The sequence below is a fragment of the Urocitellus parryii genome, chromosome 5 (genome assembly GCF_045843805.1).
Source record: "Urocitellus parryii isolate mUroPar1 chromosome 5, mUroPar1.hap1, whole genome shotgun sequence".
Lineage (NCBI taxonomy): Eukaryota > Metazoa > Chordata > Mammalia > Rodentia > Sciuridae > Urocitellus > Urocitellus parryii.
Window position 1 is genome coordinate 110710177 of NC_135535.1, and position 20386 is coordinate 110730562.

Below are 20386 nucleotides of genomic sequence, written 5' to 3' on the forward strand. Positions count from 1 at the left end.
GAGGCCCTAAGCTACATGCTTCACATACATTATCTCATTGCTCCTTCCCACAGTCCTGAGAACTTGGTATTGTTATCCTTAGTTTGTAAACTGGAAGCTGAGACCAAAAGAGGTGATGGCCCATGCCAAAGGCCTTACCTACTCACTCATTTGCTTCATAGTCCTGGCGTGGAGGTTACAGAGCCAGAGATGCAGGAGGGCACTCCTGTCAGTTAGCCTGGGCCCAAGGGCTACCCATTGATGCTGGCTGCCTCTCTACAACTCCCTTTATTAATCACTTAAGGGCAGCACATATTAAGCATACAGTGGAATCTTAATAAGCACACCACACTGAACACAGAATGGTGGTTGCCAGGACCTCGGAGGAGTGGGAAACAGGGAATTGTTTTTTAATGGACAGAGTTTCAGTTTTGCAAGATGAAAAGTTCTGGAGATCTGTTGTGCAATAATGTGTGTTCTTTTTGGGGGGAGGGTACCAGGGATTGAACTCAAGGGAACTGGACCACTGAGCCACACTCTCAGCCCTATTTTGTATTTTATTTAGAGACAGGGTCTGGCTAAGTTGTTTAGCGCCTTGGTTTTTGCTCCACCCACCCAGCTTTACATGTGTTCTCAATGCTACTGAACTGTTGTACCTTAGAGCCCTTAAAAAAAGGTTAAGATGGACTGAGTGTGGTGGCACAGGCCTGTACTCCCAGTGACTTGCGAGGCTGAGGCAGGAGGATCCCAAGTTCAAGATCAGCCTCAGCAACAGCAAGGCCCTAAGCAATTTAGTGAGAACTTGACTCAAAATTTAAAAAAAAAAAAAAAAAAAAGGTTAAGATGGTACATTTTACGTTGTGTTTTCTGCCATAATTAAAAGCCTAATGTAAATAAAACACATTTAATTGTTTGTCTGGCTGCTGATAACATACTATTAATTATGTGATGCTGGAAGAGACCCTAGAAACATTTTAACTCAATATTCCTCTAAATCAAAGAGTTGGAAAGGGGAGGTAGACTGCCCAAGGTTGCACAAATAGAGCTAAGACAAGGCTCAATACAGAAGTAGGAAAGAGGGGCGCATGGCATGAGGGGTCAGAAGCCATGAGTTCAAGTTTTGCTTCTCTCTTAATGAGTTTTTTGACCTTAGAGAAGTTTATTCCCTCTAAGCCTCATTTTTATAACCTATGAGAAGGCAACTAAAATAACATACTTCACAAGGATATGTATGAATCAAATAAAATTAAATACAGCTAATGTGCAGTGAATATACTGGCCAACTATAAATGACTTTATAAACACTCATTATTCTTATTAATATGAAATCTCTGTTCACAGATTTAAAGAGCCCTACCAGAAGATTAAAACCTGATAAGTCAAACAAACAAAAACCCCACTCCATTCTGGAACACTTTCAACAGTTCATGGCCTTGTGCATTAGCAGGTCTTCCACGAGTGAGAGTAGAACTGAATTATACCTCAGGTTCTGTGCACCCGGATCCTCTTCCCCCTCTTACATTCAACCTACATACAGCCCAGATATATCAGCCATGCTGAGACCAGGCTGAGGGTAGGAAGCTGGGGTAACTGTCTGCCTCTCTGGCTGCATTCCTCAGCTAAATATAAATGATTTGTCCAGTCCATTGTTTGAAATCATCCATAATCCCTCTCCTCCCCTCCCCATTCATCATGATGGCTGACTGCACATCTTTATAGCAAAAATATACATACAAAACCTTCACCCCAGCTATTTTTAGTAAAGAAAAGGGAAGTGTCAGGTACACATGGGTCAGAGCATGAGTCCCTAGTCTCCACTAATCTAGGAAAGCTTCCTGGAGGAGGAAATGCCTGAGTTGCCCCAGTGAAGGGGACAGCTGCAGGTCAGAAAGGCACTGTCATAACAAATCAAGAAATTTGGTTCCCTGAACAGAGCCTAGAAAGCTGCTGCTTTCTTATCCCACTTTAGAGGGAGATGAGGAGGAAAGGTCGGGTACCCAAGAGATCCCATATTACCCCAAGACTGTCAACTTCCCTAGATGCTATAGACATTCCGGGAAAGATGCAGGAAAAAAAATAGAGCAACACATTAAAGACAGAGATCCCAAATTCTAGTTCCAACATGCACAACTACAAATACTGGTCTCATAAGCTAGTGGCTTATTTGGACTTTTTTTTTAACCACAAGAAAGTTTTTAAAAGTCCCAAACTTGAGTGCACAGATGGGCTGCATCTAGGACTTAGGAACGTGCCAAAGCCCTGTCACTCTGAGTGCCGATCTGCCAGCAGTGGCCCAAGGAGTGATTGGGGGTCCCCAGGAAGCTGCAGGCAGTATCCCAACCTGCCCAAAAGGTCCTGGCCCTCTCTATGCGCCCTGTATGAACTGTCAAGCCAGTCTACTGGACCCTTGACAGCTCCGAGGGTGTCCCTTTCTGCTGCATCCTACGAACCTCCCATCCCTTCCCCTGGGCTTCCGTTGTCCACTCTCCTGCAACCCCATTCTCGAAGGTCTTCCTCCGAGCCTCTCCCTCGGCAGACTCCTGTCGGCTGAGTGACTGGGCTCCGCACGCACCTTCCCGCCCCCCTCTCGCGGCGCCTGCCCCATTCCTCCTCCTCTCGCCCCACTGTCGCCCAGCCCACACCGCCTCCCCAGAGTACCGCCTCCTCGGGACGCCCCCAGCCGCGTCCCCCCTCTCGGGACCGGGTGGGAGGCTGGCCTGTCCAGCCGGGCACCAACCCGAGCCCCCGCAACTTTGCGCCTCGGGAGCCTCGCGCCGCCGCCCGCCGCCCGGCCGCACTCACCGCGCTCGCCGGAATGTGGCTCCCGGCTCGGCTCGATCTCCCGCACCACCGCCGCCGCCGCCAGCGGAAACGGGGGGCGGGGCCAGAGCGGGGGCGGGGCCTTCCCGGGAACGCCGAGGCCGCGGGCGGGGCGGGGCCAGCCGAGGGGCCGGAGAGCGCCGTGGGAAGAGTGCGCCGCGCTCGCCCGGAGCCGCGGCTAGGGCCAGGCGGAGGGCGCCCCGGAAAGCACGGAGTCGAGAGCGGCCACCGGAGCCCGCTCCTCCACCACCCCGTCCAGGTCCCCAGCCTTAGAGCTGGAAGGAGGCCAGGCCCGGCCAGGAGCGCCTCCCTCTGCGGGCTCCGGAAGACTCCCTCCGCACCCCGCCGCCCGGATTCCCCGACCGGCCGCTCCCCCGAGGTGTTACTACGGCGCCTCCCCCTGCCCGGATCGGGCCTGGCCGCGCCCTGGCCCGGGTTGGGGAGAGGGAGGGCAAGGCCTGCTAGGTGGCGCTCCTGGGCTCCGCGCCCACACAACACCCCGAGGCCGCCTGGGCCAGGGGCTCAGCTTTCCCGCTCGTGCCAGTCTGTCTGGCCTCACCACCCCCACCCCACACCAAAGAAATCCTCCCCTGGTATTTCGGGCGCACTATTTGAGGTGTTGACAACGCGGGTGTGTATTAGATACTGCCCCGAGATACCCTGTTGGAGGAGCCGCTGCCTCCCCAGGAGCTAGAGGCCTCCAAGTGTTGGTAAAGGGCACCGTGGGCCCGGAGGGGCCGGAGTGAAGCTGGAGAAACTCAAGTTTGACATCTCGGGCCTCGCGCTTCCTATTGGCTTTCCCAGGCCTGCATTCCTGAAGCCAGAGGCCTAAATTTGCACCAAAGTGACCACTAAAACCGTCATCTTTCATCATTGTTGTCATTGACAATCTAATTTGTGCTTCCACTTGCATGAGTGTGATTTGAGACTTACTTATTTATTTGTTTGTTTGTTTATTTATTTATTTATTTATTTATTTGAGATAGGAGATCTTGCTGTTTTCCAGCCTAGTCTTGAGCTCCTGGGCTCAAGTGATCCTCCCATCACAGCTTCCCAAGTAGAGACTACAGGCATTGACCACCAGTCCACTTGAGACAAACCTTTAAAAACCTGCTATAATCTCAAGGGACTCCTTTTGCTTTCTCCTAATTATACTGGCAGTTTCCACTCATCTACTGAGCTTCCCTCCACAACAGTCTTGTTTTTGACTATTAGACTTAACCCATCATCTGTCCACTTCTGATTCCCCTTTTCCACCAAAAGAAATATTCTACTTCTTTAAAAAAAAAAAAACAACAACAACTTTGCTTGACACCCCATATGCATAAAACCTTGCCAGGCTAACCCCACATTGCCAACTCTGCCCACCTTCCAAAAGAGGAAACTGGCTCAGGCAGAAGACTTGATACTGATGTCTACCAGTGAGTGATCAAACTGTAAAAACAGTGGAGGCAGCCCGGTGAGGGAGCAAACATGGGTCTGTAAAAACAGACAGCTGTCCAAATCCTGGCTCTGCCTCTTACAGTTACGGGCTGTGACTGCGCTGGGCCTCAGTCTCCTCACCTCTGAAATGGGGCATAATAATAGAACACCTGCAGGGTTGATGGGCTGACCAAAATGATGGAGGCAACAACACAACACTTGATGCCAAGTGAATACTCCAAAAAATGATAGCATCCTTCTGCCCTTTACAGGAAGATAAACAAATCTGAAATGATAGAATGATGGAGTCTTAAGAAGTGAAAGGATCCTTAGAAGATTCTCCAAGAGCGATTACCCAGACATGGAAGATTCAGTACCTGCAGGGTAAACCTGAGGAAAAAAGAGCCATAAAGGACAAGAGATTGTTCAGAATAAAGAGGCCAAGGTGACTTATAGTCTATGAGGCAGACATATGCTATTCAAATCCACTGTGGACAAAACTCAAATAAACCTGCCAATGAAACAAGACACTTTTAGAGAAAGAATTCCCAAAAGCACAAGATCACAATTTACTGGGTCAGCCTTCTGAAAAATGTTGCTGAGTTCCCATTTTGCAGATCCTAAAAAAATTCTGAAGGATAACCATATATTAGATTAGATATGGGTAAGGTGACTACATCCAGGTTCTTGAGCCACAACCCATTTACTCCTCTTGTCCTGGTATAGTTATTAACAGTGCCCTTTTCACTTTCAGAATATACTGGTTTGGACAATAAATTATATGCCACTTTAACTATGACCACAGGCAAAACTCCAAAGGGCTCCTTCCAGCCTTGAATGCCAGAAACTCTGCTGGCATTTCTGGATCCCCAAGGATTTTGAAAGATAGTGTGTCAGTTTATCCCCTTGAAATCACCAAATCAAATCAAAAATGATAAAAAGCAAAAAGTAAACTTTCAGCCAGCCACCCTGTCAAGCTTCGGTGACAGTGGCTGCTGAATGGTGACACCTAGTGAGTAGAATTGGAACTGCAGGAGCCTGGGTTTCAGGGAATGCTTCACTTTCCGCCACAGATTTCCAGAGAGCAACAGCTAACATCTACCAAGTACTTATGTGCCAGGCATGGTCCTAAGCATGTCATGCTTTAATTCGTTGATCCTCACACTCCACAAGGTAGGTACAGTCTTCATTCATTATACAGATGAGGAGATTGAGGTTCAGGACGAGGTAATTTTTCTTAGGTTATTTAGGCACTAGATAGTTAAGCTATTATTCCAGAGTGTCTGGCCTGCACACATAACTGCTACTCTATTCCATGTTTAGTGATGTGCAAAGTTACATTAGTGGTATCTTCCACCAACTCTGACACAGAGAAGAGGCAAAGGTAGGTAGAGAAGCAGAATGTAACAGGAGTTCTATTCCCATGTCTACCAGTAAAGAAGGAACAGTTTCTGCATCTATAAAAACATGACATTAAAACAGACAAGAAAACATATAAACCATCCATTAAATGTACAGTGAATCTGCTCTGTGTGTGGGTGTTGCAGGGAATGGACCCCAGGCCTCATATATGCTAAGCAAGTGCTCTACTACTAAGTTACACCCCCAGCCCAGTGTTACTATTTTTAGCTTCTAAACCTAGTAACTCTGCCTTTGTTATTGACTTGCTATAAAGTATGGACTAAATCAAAGGCAGGCAAACTTTGTCAGTAAAAGGACAGATATTAGCCAGGTATAGTAGCACATGCCTATAATACAGCTACTTGGAAGACTGAGACAGGAGGATGGCAAAATTGAGGCCAGCCTGAGCAACGTAGCACGACCCTATCTCAAAATAAAACTTAAAAGCCTGGAAATGTAGTTCTGAGGTAGTATGTCCCTAGTTTCAATCCTTAGCACCACAAAAATAAATAAATAAAAATAAAAAATAAGATCAAATAATGAATATTTCAGACTTCATAGCTATACACTCTCTGACTCAACTACTCAACTCTGCCATGGGAGCACAAAGGTAGCCATAGCAATACAAATATGAATAAGCATGACTGTGTTCCAATAAAACTTTATTTACAAAAAAAATCAGATCACAATTTGCCAAGCCCTGAACTGAGAGGAGTATCTTTTCAAGTTGGAGCCTGCAAACTCCTGGCTATCTTCAGATGTGTTGTTGGGGTGAGGTGGCCTGGGTCCAATTTTGCAAGTGTAAAACATAGATAAAGACTGATCAAAAGCATTGAGCATAATGAGTACCAGCAATTCTGTGAGTGGGTGTATGCAGGTGCACATGTGTGTGACCCAAGATGAGCTGGTGCCTTCAGAAAGCACACACCTAAGTGGGGCTTGAAGCTTCCTAGGTTTTGCAAGGTCTTGGTCAGAACTGTCTGAAGAAATGCAGATTCTATGTCTGGGTTTGCTGGTGATCAGCATGTACTCTGTAAAGTCAGAGATGCACATTGTGAAATCAAACAGAAAATACAGAGGCCAAGGAAAGCAGAACACCCCTGAAGAAAGCCTTCAGCTAAGGCAAAGCCGTTGACATTCCTCCACCTATGCAAAAACACATGGTAACTATTTGAGTATCTGTGTGTGTGCACGCACATGCGTGGACACATACCCGCTATCTGAACATGTGGGTAGCAACTGAGGAATTTGCATGGTTGGTTGGAATCAATAAATGTAACCGTAATAACCAAATCAGCTATATGGGTATCAACTTTCTTATTGATCTTAGAATATTCCTATATACTTATCAAGGGCAATTCCATGGTTTAAATCACATTGTAGATTCTGCCCTGTGAATCAAAACCACATATTAAATGACTGACCAGTTAAAAAAAGCAGGAAACCCAAACTTGAACTTGTCACAGCATAGAACTTGCCTCTGGACCACAGGAGTTGTGGGGGAGCACCTTGGGACAAAGAATCCCATAGGCAATTGAGTATTCCAGGCTAAGGATTTATATATATATACATATATATCTCCTAAAACAAGAAATCGGTGAAGTATTTCAAGTACAAAAGTGACATGATCAGATTCACATTCTGAACCTATGGCTCTGGCTATAGTGTAGAGAACAAATCTGAGGAGTCAGGGGTTAAAAATTAAATATAGGAGACTTTAGCAGTAAACTAGGCATGAGATGACATCAGATTGACCATGGTGAAGAAGGAGACTTCTGAAAAGACCTGAGAGATTTTAAAGGTGAAATTTACATATATCAGCAATATGTATGTAAAAGAAGACTAGGGAAAAGTGATGTCAAGAATGACTCAGGTTTCTGGTCAGACTAAGAAGACAGCTGGTGGGGTCATTCTCTGAGATAGGAAACAGTGACAGAGGACTAGATTTTAAGAGGACAATGGTGAGTTCAAGGAACATGAGAGCTAATAAGTGTCTACCTGATACAGTAAATTGAAGGTCAGTAAGGATGTTGGCAAGAATCGTTTCTTTGATATGATGAGGCAGAAGTGATCCTGGAAAGAGTTGGAAAGGTTACTCCACCTGAGAAATGGAGATGATGAGACAATTCTTTGAAGAAAATTGGCTAAGCTCTGCATGATGGCACAGGCCTATAATCCCAGATACCTGGGAGGCTGAGGCTGAGCAACATAGTGAGAACGTCTCAAAAAAGAAAGGAAGGGGGTTGGGGCTGTAGCTCAGTGACAGAGTGCTTTCCTAGCATGTTTGGAGGCACTGGGTTTGATCCTCAGCACCACATCAAAATAAAATAAATAAAATAAAGACATTCTGTCCATCTACAACTACAAAAAAAAAAAAAAGTTTAAAAAAAAAGTAAGGGAGGGGAATAAAATTGGCCATAGGTGGAAAGCACATACAACAGATAACTAAAGGAGAGTGTAGAACAAGAGATGGTTCGGGGAATTTAAATGGAGAAAATTGAGCCTGTTAAAACCTTATGAGGTTGCTGGGGTTGTGGCTCAGTGGTACAGTGCTTGCTTGTCATGTGTGAGACACTAGGTTCGATTCTCAGCACCACATATAAAAAAATAAACAAAGATCCGTAGACAACTAAAAAAAAATTTTAAAGAAAAAAAATAAAAACCTTATGGGACCTGGTGCCATGGGGCATCCCTGTAATCTCAGCAGCTCAGGAGGTTGAGGCAAGAGGATCACCAGTTCGAGGCCAGACTCAGCAACTTAGTGAGATTGTGTCTCAAAATAAATTTTTAAAAGGGCTGAGGTTGTAGCTCAGTAGTAAAGTGACCCTGGGTTCAATCCCCAGTACCCGCTCCCCCGACCCACATACACACTATCAACATTTATTAATAAATAAATAAAGCCTCATAAGAAGAAGTTTAATTCTAGTATGGAAGAATCAGTTACTAACCAATCAACTCTCCCACAGAAAATGTCTACAAACTCTGGGCAAAACACAAAAGTAACAAACAAGAAACCCACCTCAGGACCCTGGAGAGTGAGCCCAGGGAGGCAGATTTGGGGCAGGATTCATAGAGTGAAAGAAGCACCTGGAGGAAGGTGGGTTCATATCTTTGTGGATTTTCCCTGTGTTGGCTGGAGTCCTGGAACACAATAGCTGGAATTCCAGCAGAAAGCCACTGTTTAGGACCAGAGGGTGGAGCCCAGACCAACCAAGGTTACCAAAGAATGAGAGATAAATCCTGGAAAGGAAAAAGCCAGAAAAGAGGAACCCAGCATTCTCTGCCTGCGTCTCTGACAGATGCCTGTCCCACACGTGAGCAGGGAAAACCAGAGGCAGCCCAAAACTGAGGCACACTACAGGTAATACATGGTCTGCAGTTTGAATTTAACCAAGTTAATTGCTGCGAAAAGAAAAAATACCAACACTTTTGGAGGAATAAAATAAAATCCAGAGCCAGACAGGGTGGTGCAAAACTGTAATTCCACCAACTAGCAAGCTGAGGCAGGACGATCTCAAGTTCAGGCCAGCCTCAGTATCTTAGCGAGATCCTTGGCAACTTAGACCTGGCTCAAAAGCAAAAATAAAAAGGACTGGATTGTGGTTCCATGGTAAAAAGCCCCTCGGTTCAATCCCTGATAGTAAATAAATAAATAAAATCTAGAGTCTTTTCACCAAACCTCCAAATAGTCAATATGTGATCCCAAATTTCTTAGCATACAAAGAACCAGAAAAATGTGACCATTCTCAAGGGAAAGACAAACAATAAAGGCCAATTCCAAGACACTTCAAATGTTGGAAATATCTGACAAGGATTTACAAGAAGCTATTATAGCTCCAGGATAGACAGAAAAATACATCTGTAAAGAATGAACAGATAGGAAAACACAGAGGAAAAACAGGGGAAGAAAGAGAGAGAGAGAAATGGAAAATTTAGAACTAAAATAACTAGAATAAAAAATTTAAGAGCTGGGGTTGTGGGTCAGTGATACAGCACTCACCTAGCACGTGTGAGGCACTGTGAAGCACTGGGTTCAATCCTCAGCTCTACATACAAATGAAATTCAGAAATTGTGTGCCGCCTACAATTAAAAAATAAATATATTTTTTAATTTACTGGATGAACTTAATGACCATTCACTGAAGATCTAGTGTAAAGAGTAAATGAACTTGAAGAGAGATGAGCAGACTTCACTCAATTTGAAAGAGAGAGAAGATTAGAAGGAAAAAGGGAGAAAAGTGCCTCAGGACCTATGGGACAATATCAAAATGTCTAGTGCATGAGTAATTGGAGTTCGGGAAAGAATAGAAAGAGGAAACAAGACAGAGAAAAAAAGAAATATATATATTCAAAAGCTTAGGGGGAAGAGCCATTCAGGAGGGAGAGTTGATATATGGAAAGGTAAGAGATCACAAATAGCAAAATTTTCTATGGAGGGTGGGAAGGAATGGAATTCAGTGTGAGCTTAGATATTTGACTAAGGCTGAAAACACAATACCACCTGCATTGATTGCAACAGGAGGGGAAAGAAGGATAACACTGGAGCAAACATAGGAGAACTGATATGTCCTAGGTGGAAATTTTCATTTGATGGCTTCTATTTTCCTTATAAAAAAGAGAGAATGAGAGACAAGGTCACCTGCTACAGGTAGAGATGTGAAGGAAGGGCCAGAGATTTGAGGAGATTGTCAGAGATTCGAAATAACCACTTGGGAGACTGAGTTAATTGTAGACACTTAACAGGGCTTCCTAGACATACCGAGGGCCCGTCTAAACCTAGTCACTGAATGTTATGTGGAACCAATATTCCCCATTGTGCGACTTTCCCAGGCTGCCTCGGTGCAGAGTGACAGTGGATGGCTGGGGCCAGCTGCAGTTGGGATTTGTTCGATGGTATAACACAGTGGCAAAAGGTCAAGGTTAGGGTATTACCAAGACTGTTATAGACATAGAATCTAAGCTCAACAAGAAGAGAAGGAAGTAAACAAGAGAATCGATGGTGTGGAGACCCCCAAACCAGAGGTGCTGATGCAGGGGGCTGGGGGCAGGGACTGTTGCAATAACAGTAGTGGAACAAACCAACTGCAGGGAAAGGAGGTGGCAGTCAGAGTAGGAAGGGGTTTGACTTGATGGTTTGGGAGCAGAAGAATTTCCAATGATGTTAAAGACCAAACTGTGACTGTGGAAGTGGACGGTTTCCAGACAGTAGACATGGTGTTTGGGGGGACATAAATCATGAAACTGAGAGTCCAGTTGGACTGTTGGAAAGTTCACCCAATCCAGCGCTGAATTTGCCTAGATCCACAGCTGTGCACAGATATAGAAAAGGATGAGACACAGCTACAGAAATGTTTGAAAAGAGGTTGAGGTTGTGGCTCAGTGGTAGAGCATTCACTTAACATGCATGAGGTACTGGGTTCGATCCTCAGCACCACATAAAAACAATTGTGGTATAAAGGTGTATTAAGAATTGTAATGCAAAAAAAGTAATAATAATAAGAGAGATCATGTATAATGGCATAATTTGGTGTGAACATACTTTATATACAGAGTTACGAAAAATTGTGCTGTGAATGGATAATTAGGATTGTAATGCATTCCACTATTGTCATGTATGTAAGAAATAAAAAATAAATAAAGATACTGTATCCACCTAAAACAAAAAAATAAATAAATATTAAAAAAGAAGAAATGTTTGAAGAGCAAAACTCCAGGACTCCAGTCCTAACAGAGGCTCTTGGGAAGGGGAGAGGGTGTCATGGCCACATGATAGACACTAGGACAAATGGTCTGAAGGCAATGGGAAGTAAGGAGGACAATGACCCTACCTGCCGTTTTTAAGCTATGACATGGAGGAAAACCAGACTCCCATGGGAGAGCTTGAAAGAATATAGTGTCTGTAGGTTTATTGCTTACCTATTGTCACATAACAAATTCACAACTCAAAACCATACTTATTTAATGTCTCATAGTCTCTGTGAGTCAGTGCCATCCTGGCCTACCTGGGACATCTGCTCAGGCTCTTACAAAGTTGTAGTCAAGGTACTGACCATTCTTCCACCTAGAAGCTTCACTGGAAGGACTCCATTTCTGAGCCCACTTGGGCAGCAGCAGGATTCATTGCTTACAGGTTGGATGCTGGAGGGTCCTGGCTTCTTGCTGGCAGCCTCCTGAAGGCTGCCCTTGCTTAGGCACGTGGGCTTCTCCAGGTTGCCTCTTATTTTACCAAGCCAGCAAAGAGTCTCTAGAATGACCCTAATGACAAGCAGGGTCTCATGTAACATAATCATAGGGGACACATCCCACTACCTTTGCCATATTCAATTAGTAGAAGCAGGTGTCTAACCAGACATCGTGGAGCTTGCCTGTAGTTCCAGCACTGGGGAGGCTGAGTCAAGAGGATTTTTTGTTTGTTTGGTACCAGGATTGAACTCAGGGGCACTCAACCACTGAGCCACATCCCCATCCCTTTTTTATTATTTAGAGACAGGGTCTCGTTGAGTTCCTCAGGAACTTGCTAAGTTGCTGAGGTTGGCTTTGAACTTGTGATCCTCCTGCCTCAGCCTCCTGAGCTGCTGAGATTATAGGATTATACCACCCCAACGGGTATTCAAGGGGATTTCTTGAGCCCAGGAGCTCAAGACCAGCCTGGGAAATTTAGTAATAATCTGTCTCAAAAAACAAAAACAAAACAGCAAGTTCCAGAGACACAGGCACACACACTCCAGGGGAGGACACTAGGCAGAGGTGGGAGCCTCTTAGGATTCATCCTCCAAGATAAGAAAGAGGAGATAGGGGTGTTTGCCAGTTGCCATAGGCAGTATGGTGGGCAGGGAAGGAATCCAGAGAGAGTGAGAACTGGGTCAGGGCAAGGAAGTACTGAGCACTTGAGGACTAGGACTTAGTACAGGATGGTACAGTGACAGGAGAAGGGCTTGGGCTGGGGAAGAAGTTGATGGAAATTGGGTTCTCTCCTTTTCTGTGCCATACATACTATGAAAAAGAAACCTGCTTGCTTATAAAAAAAAAAAAAAAGGTGCATTAAATAGGTTAGTTTTGTTAGCTATGTATTGATTCTATGCCCTCCAAAACCTGGCTTTTTTAAGGAGCAGATGTTTAAAGTGCATACACAGGGACCGTCTGAGAGGAATCCTGAAGATAACAGCAAGAAATGAAATGACAGCTCCAATCTCCAGTCTGAGATACGGAGGAGAGTCTGAAAACGGAGATTGCTCCTGGAGAGGGGAGCCAGCCAACGCTGACACTTTGAAATTGGAATCAAAGCCTGGTGAATTCAACAGAGTGGGGTGAAATGAAATTGTGTGACTGTCGATAAAATGACCAGAGGGTGATGGTGGATAAGACATAAAAAGATTCAAAAGTGCAGCCCTGGCCAGGGAGTCTGGGATCTAAGTGAATATCTATCTATTTATGTCATAGAAAAGTTCATTAATATTGTCACTAAAATGTACAGAGGCTGGGGCTGTAGCTCAGTGGTAGACCCCTTGTCTGGGATCTGCAAGGGTCTGAGTTTGATCCCAGCACCGCAAAACAAGGGGCAGACTTGGGGTGGAAGCTGATGGAAATGGGGTTCTCTCCTTTTTCTCTGCCATACAGACTATGAGAAAAATGAACACAAAATGAAAAATTCCTAAGGCAGGATAATATTTCAGAGGACTTAATAGAGGGGCTGGGGCTGTTTCTCAGTGGTAGATCACTTGCCTAGTATGTGTGAGGCCCTGGGTTCGATCCTCAGCACTGCATAAAAATAAATAAATCAATAAAGATATCGTATCCATCTACAACTAAAAATAAATAAATAAATGAAATTAAACAAAAGCATGCTGTCCATCTACAATGACAAAAAAATATTAAACAACAACAACAACAAAAAGGACTTCCTAGAGCTGGAGTCAAATCACACACAACAATGCAAACTCATTTCCCAGCTTTCTCCCAAGATTAGACTAGAAGTGGTGATCCCTGCCTTTGGTTCTCATGTGGATAATGTGATTCCCATGACAAGTGCCCAGATATTGGTCCCTAATAGCATTCACCACTTAAAGATACAAGGTCTCTTTGGAGAGCAGCTGATTCCATTTCTTAGCACAAGAAAAATCAAAGTAAATCTGCTAGCTGATGCCAGAAGCACGTGAGAATCTAAAGATTTTTGAGGTAGTGTTAAAAGGAAAAGGGACACAGCCAAAAACAAAACAGAAAAAGCAAAGCTGAAACTATCTGGGTATCAAAAATAAAACAAAAATTTTGCAAAAATCCTGAGTCTGTAATGACAACAAAGATGGGTTACTCTAAAAAGGGGCATGTTTGAGTTCCCCAAAATGTCCACTGTTCAAATAATATACATACCTGTGTTAATCAGTTTTCCATTACTGTAACAATTACCTGAGATAAATCAATTAATAAAGAAGAAAGTTTTATTTGGCCTCAACATTTTGAGGTTTCAGTCTATGACCAATTGGCCACATTGCTTCTGGACCTGTAGCAGTACATCATGGTGGCAGTGTGTGTCAGAAAGCCTGTTTACCACATGACCAGGACTCAAAAGCAGAAAGACTGGAGTCCCACAAAGCCCCTGAGAGCTTGCTACCAAAGGCCTAAACTTCCCATTAGGCCGCACTTCTTAAACAGCACTAACCCCACCACTCTGGGGAACAAGCCTTTAATGCATAGGCCTCTGGGGACATTCCAGATAAATACAATAATAATACCATAGTTAAGTACAGTGTTTTGTTTGTTTGTTTGTTATGCAGTACTAGAGATTGAACCCAGGGGCTCTTTACAACTTGGCTATATCCCCAGCCCTTCTTATTTTTTTTTTAAGACAAGATCTTGCTAAATTGCCCAATCTAGCCTCCAGCTTGCAATCCTCCTGCCTCAGCCTCCTGAATCACTGGGATTATTGTGGGCCACTGTGCCCAGCCATAGCCAAGCTTTGTTTAATTATTAAGCTGTGAATTTCTGAATTTCTGGTACCTGTAGTCTGCAATGAGATTTAAGGGACACCCAGATTTAAGAGATGAACTGGGCTGCATTAAAAAAGAAGTGGCAGGCTGCGTGTGCTGGTATATACCTGTAATCCCAGTGATTTGGGAGGCTGAGGCTGGGGATAGCAAGTTCTAGGCCTCAGAAACTTAGTGAGGCCCTCAGCAACTTAGCAAGACTCTGTCTCAAAATAAAAATATATAAAGGGCTAGGATGTGGCTCAGTGGCTGAGCACCCCTGGGTTCAATACCTGTCACACACACACAAAAAGAAGTGGCAGGCAAAATTGACCAGTGGAAGCTGAGCCCACTCTTAACTGCCAGGCACACCCAGACCCTGTTCCCATACTCAGTGTCCAGTCTCCAAGTGATTCCCTAAACTGGAATTTATGACTCTAATCTGGAACCAAATTCCTAAACCCTAAATTTGTTTGGGGGGCAGGGTGGTTCTGGGGATCCAACACTGGTCCTCACACACACTAAGAGTGTGCTCTACCACTGAGCTATACCCCATGCCTCTAAATCTTAAATTTAGGCTGATTGCTTAAATAAAATATAAAGATGATGAATGACCCAGATGTATAGATAGGTTTAAGGTTTTCAATACAGTACTGAAGGAGGTGATTTGTATAGTATCTGCTGTTTGTTTGTTTGTTTGTTTTTAAGTTGAGATAAAATTCACATAAGATTCACCATTCACCATTAGCTGGAAAATTTTTTGATCTGCTTTTTAAAATACTAGAAAAGTATAAAAGCATGTGACAGGAGACTTAGGATGTTAATTTATTATTTAGATAGATTAAGTTTGATGGTTATATATGTAAACAAATCTAATGAAATCTATAAACTAAGATCATGTTTTGTGAATAATTTCTAAATTCTTAGTATTAAATGCTTAGTGTCTAAGATTTTGTTAGATGTAAGTCGGCCTTAGATGTCAGATGTGAGATGTTTGAGGTGCTCAATTATGGTTTAAACAGTCTAAGATAATTTAATTAATCAAGCTGGTAATATTAAATGTTTAGAGAATTCATGATCGAATTGAGCATTAATCAAAGAAAAGTGAAAGAGATTTAACATAAAAACACTAGCCTGACCCGGCCACCATGGCACACCTCTGTAATCCCAGCGGCTCAGGAGGCTGAGGCAGGAGGATCAAAAGTTCAAAGCCAGCCTCACTGGTTCAGTGGTTGAGTGCCCCCTGAGTATAATCCCCAGTCCCCCCCCCCAAAAAAAATACTAGTTTGAAGAACAAAGAAACAAGATACATACGTTGAACTTAATAAAACTAGTCCTTAAAAGTTACATCTTCAATAAATTGAAAAAAATACTGAAAATATACAAGTAACTTCAATCAATTTTCTATACATAAAAGTTCCTATTAGGGGCTGGGGTTATAGCTCAGCGGTAGAGTGCTTGCCTCGCACATGTGAGGCACTGGGTTCGATCCTCAGCACCACAAAAAAATAAATAAAATAAAGATATTGTGTCCATATTTTTAAAAGTCTTTTTAAAAATAGTTCCATTCAGACATTAAAAATTCAATTGACAGTGACTTAGTAGTTTGTTTGTTCCTTTGTTTTATTTTTGGTACCAACGATTCAACCCAAGGGTTCTTACCCACTGAACCATATCCCCAACCCTTTGTAATATTTTATTTTGAGGTAGGGTCTTGCTCAATTGCTTAGGGTCTCAGTAAGTTGCTGAGGCTGGCTTTGAACTCGAGATCCCTCTGCCTCAGCATCCCCAGCTGCTGGAATTACAGGCCTATGCCACCACACCCAGCTGATTTATATTGGCTTAGTTTCTAAGCCAATATAAAAGTATAGACTTGGGGTGGAAAGTGTGGCTCAGTGGAAGGAGGCTTACCTAGCATGTGTAAGGCCCTGGGTTCCATCCCCAACTCCCATCCCCCAAAAAGTATAGAATGATATTTATTTGTTGAAACTTTGACAGTTGGAAAGATTGCAAATCAAATTAAAAGAAAGAAAGTGTCTCTTTGGAATATAATTTTGTGTATTCAACTTTATTGGTATTTTGTGTAAAGAGAAAAGTAATCAGTTTTTTTTTTTTAATAATTCTGCTCAAATACATACCTTTCCCAGGGAAGGAAGTGCTGTGTGTCTACCCCAACCCCCTTCTCATCTCCAAGAAAGGGGAATAACCCTGGATTGATAAGCTCAGACTGAGGGACAGAGCTTTACTCTGCACTTGGTCAAAAAGTCCAGTCCTGCTGCTTACCAGACTCCAGTGAAATAGAAATAGAAATCGACTGCACACTGGGATTTCACCAGGCTGGGGTGGGCGGGGTGAGAGTTTGCCTGTCCAGTGAGTTCCAGGATGGTGCCCTGCTGCTGTCTGGAGCCCACTCTGAGGCCAGAAGCAGTGCTCTTCACATGTGACCCTCTGGCATGGGCTGCCTCCCTCCCTGCCCCACTTACAGCTCAAGGGCAGGGACTTTGGATGTCTTCACTGCTGCATCCTCAGCAGCTAGAACAGTGCCAGATGCTTCCCAGGGGCTCAGGAAGGGTTTCCAGGATGAAAGCAGCTCGTCTGGGTGCTGAGCATTCACGCCAGCACCAGACTGGAGCTCTGCAGTGGTGTCCAAGTCCTAGGGGGAAAGACAGTGCCTTGCTAACCCTCCTCAGTACTCCTCCCTCACAGGAGGGGTACCTGGGGCCTTGGGCAGGACTCAGGTCTTCCTGTGCCCCTTGCCGTAATCCCACCTCAACGCCACTGTCATCTCTGGCCTTATCATGGGATTCCGCAGAGCCCCAGACCAGAGAGTGTCCCTCATGGAAGGCCATGGGTGGACATAAAATCAGAGGAGGGGACACTGCAGAGGGCTAACGAACAAAATCTGGAGGCCCATAAAGCCACAAGGGGAATGTGACTAGTTGCCAAACCAGAGAGAGCAGAAGCAAATATCAAAGCCAGGGAGCACAGCCAGGAATCCCAGATCCAGGGAGATGAGAGAACAAGCAAGTGGGCAGATTATAACTGGGGAGGGGCCGGGGCTCCCTGGGGCAGGCATCTGAGGCTTGCTTTAATCTGCCTCCAGGGGTGGGGCGGGAGTGGGTCAGGCAAGATTAAAGGGGGCCATGGGTGGGCTGGACAGAATGGTATTTTCTGGGGGTTCTTACTTTGCCAGAGCTGAACACTGGGGGGTCTCAGAAGCCTGGAGGCTGACTTCAAGCCCAGCTTCCACATGCCGGCTGAGTCACCTTGAGCAAGTTTCTTAAAAGGAACCTCACCTTCGCTTGCTGTCAGGACGGTGCAGACCCTGCCTAAGCAGCTCAAGTGAGAAATCTGCACATCCCCAGCCATCTCCAAATGATACTTGGCATCTACCAGCCACGGAGGGTCTGCGTCAGGACTGGTGGGGATTTCGAGAAAGGAGTTGGAAAGAAGTCAGCAAAAGTAGTTACTGAAGAAGAAAAGCAGGATGAGAGGACCGTGCCAAATCCCGCTGTTCCCAGCCCGGCCTCTGAGGAGGGGGACGGCAAAGAGAAGCAGATCCCTTTGATACCAAGAAAGCATTTCTATGGTCACAAGACACTCAGCAGACTCCGGCTGAACATCTGATGACTCCCGATTACTTCTAAAAACGGGACGGCTGGCTGGCCAGCGGGCAGGCCCACTCCCCCCCCGCAGTGGGGTGGCTGTCTAATGTTTACTTCCCTTTATTCACAATCTCCTGTGCCCCATGTCACCCCTGCAGAAATAAAACTGTTTTACCCTAAAGATGAGAAACCATGGATTGTCTCACCAAAAAATATTTTCTACCTTCTTTCCCATAGGGCAGGAGAGTGGAACCCAGGGCTCATGCACGCGAGACAAGCACTCAACCACTGAGCCACCCTCCAGCCTCCAAAAGGTTTTCTTCTTACTTTCAGGACTGTCCAGGATCTTGGGGGCCAGCTCTCCACTCCCCCACCCAGCATCAGGCAGACTCAGCCTGTTCACAACCTGCCCTCCACCGGCTCTCACAAGCACTGCCTGAGAGTCAGAGGTCCAGGCTGAAGAAGACCTGGAGCTTAGTAATCAGGTAACACAAGGCAGTGATTTCTTTGTGCCTCCGTTTCTTCACCTGTGTGAAAAGAATGTCTGTGGTATCCCAGCAAAACTGCATATGCCACGCAACAAAGTGGATTTGAAAGTGCTTTGTAAACTGAAAAGTGCTGTCCAGAGTTGGGGGTGATGCACACCTGTAATCCCAGTGAAGTCTGAGGTGGAAGACTCACAAGTTCAAAGCCAGCCTCAGCAAATTAGCCAGGCCCAAAGCAACTTAGTGAAACACTGTCTCAAAATAAAAAATCAAAAGGGCTGGGAATGTGGCTCAGTGGTAAAACACCACTGGATTCAATACCCAGTACTGTGTGTGTGTGTGTGTGTGTGTGTGTGTTAGGGGTTGCTTTTTTTTTTTTTTAGTTTTATTATTATCACAGCTGTTCATGCCTTAAATGTTATGCCTCTGAATTGTTGCCAGATCCTATGATGGGTACTGGTTAGAATTAAGTTTGCTAATTACAGAAAATCAAAGTAAAAGTAACAAAAAACAAGAGAGGAGTTAATTTTTCTCTCATGTGAAATCTGTCTGGAGCTTTATGGTACTCCATGGTATAAAGGACTCAAGAGCTTTTTTTAATATTCATTTTTTAGGTGTAGTTGGATACAGTGCCTTTGTTTTATTTATTTATTTTTATGTAGTGCTGAGGATGGAACCCAGGGCCTCGCACAAGTCAAGAGCTTTTTTATTGTATTGATTTACCGTGGGTAGCTTCCATTGCTAAGGTCATGATCCAAAAATGGCCACACAAAATCCAGGCATTACATCACATTCCAATCAACCCCTGAAGAGTAAAGAAGAGTATGCCTCCTCCCTTTCAAGACACTTCTGGAAATTGCATTTCTGCTTTCTTCCAATGGCTGAACTTAGTCCCGTGACCACATCTAAGAGCGCTGTGATTTTCAATCTGTGTGACCATGTGCTCAGCTAAAAATAGAGGATCTTATCACCCAGAAGAAGGGAAAACCAGGGAGTTTCTATCACATGTGGACCCTTCTCCATTGTTGTTTTAATCTTGTCAGTAGCATTTGACCTCTCTTCCTATAAACTGTTTTGTATACCACTGAGAACAAAAACATGCTCTCTTGGGTTGCGGCTATAGCTCAGTTGGTAGAAGGCCCTGAGTTTGCTCTCCAGCACCAAACAAACAAACAAACAAACAAACAAAAAACACACACTCTCTCTCTCTTGCTTTTCCTCTCTCTCTTGCTTTTCCTCCTCCTATTTTCTATCCATAAATATTTAAATGTCCCAACAGGATCCTGGCATCACTTTCTCTTCTCTGGCCATACTCTCCTCTCCTCCTAAGTAATCTCATTTACTCCCAAGAATTTAAATGCCACTCTGGATGCCAGAGAATCCCAAATCTAGCCCTCATGGCTCGCCTTAGTTCCAGGGTTGTATGTCCAGCTGCTGTTTGTAATCTCCACTTGGGCGACTCAATCTTTACTCCTCATCTCCATCCACAGACTTGTTCCTCTTGGTAAATGGCACCAGTGAATTGAACCAGGAATGTTGGAATTGGTCTTAATTCCTTACTTTCTTCTACTTCTCCCTCCAAGTTCTCAGGGAGTCATGGTGCGTCTGCCTGGACAATTCTCAGGGTCATCTGCTTTCTTCCACCTGCACCACTGCACTTCTGCACCAGCACCAGCACCAGCACGTCTCTCGTGGAACTGACGCAGCAGCCTCA

At 44.5% G+C, this 20386-nt stretch overlaps 1 protein-coding gene across 6 annotated transcripts in view; it reads right to left on the reverse strand.

Annotated features, from left to right (window-relative positions):
- The window catches only part of Tspan9 (tetraspanin 9), a 198105-nt gene extending 195257 nt beyond the window's left edge, over positions 1–2848 (reverse strand). For 2 of the 6 annotated variants that reach the window (XM_026407251.2, XM_026407252.2), the window contains exon 1: positions 2782–2848. Coding sequence is in view for 1 of the 6 variants with exons in the window: in XM_077798754.1 (XP_077654880.1) it covers positions 2430–2436 (7 nt within the window). In the remaining 5 variants the exon portion in view is untranslated. Of the gene's footprint in view, positions 1–2429; positions 2451–2781 lie in introns of those variants that run through there. The other 4 variants (XM_026407254.2, XM_026407253.2, XM_077798755.1 and 1 more) reach the window with 4 other exon arrangements.
- Positions 2849–20386: the final 17538 nt, after the last annotated feature.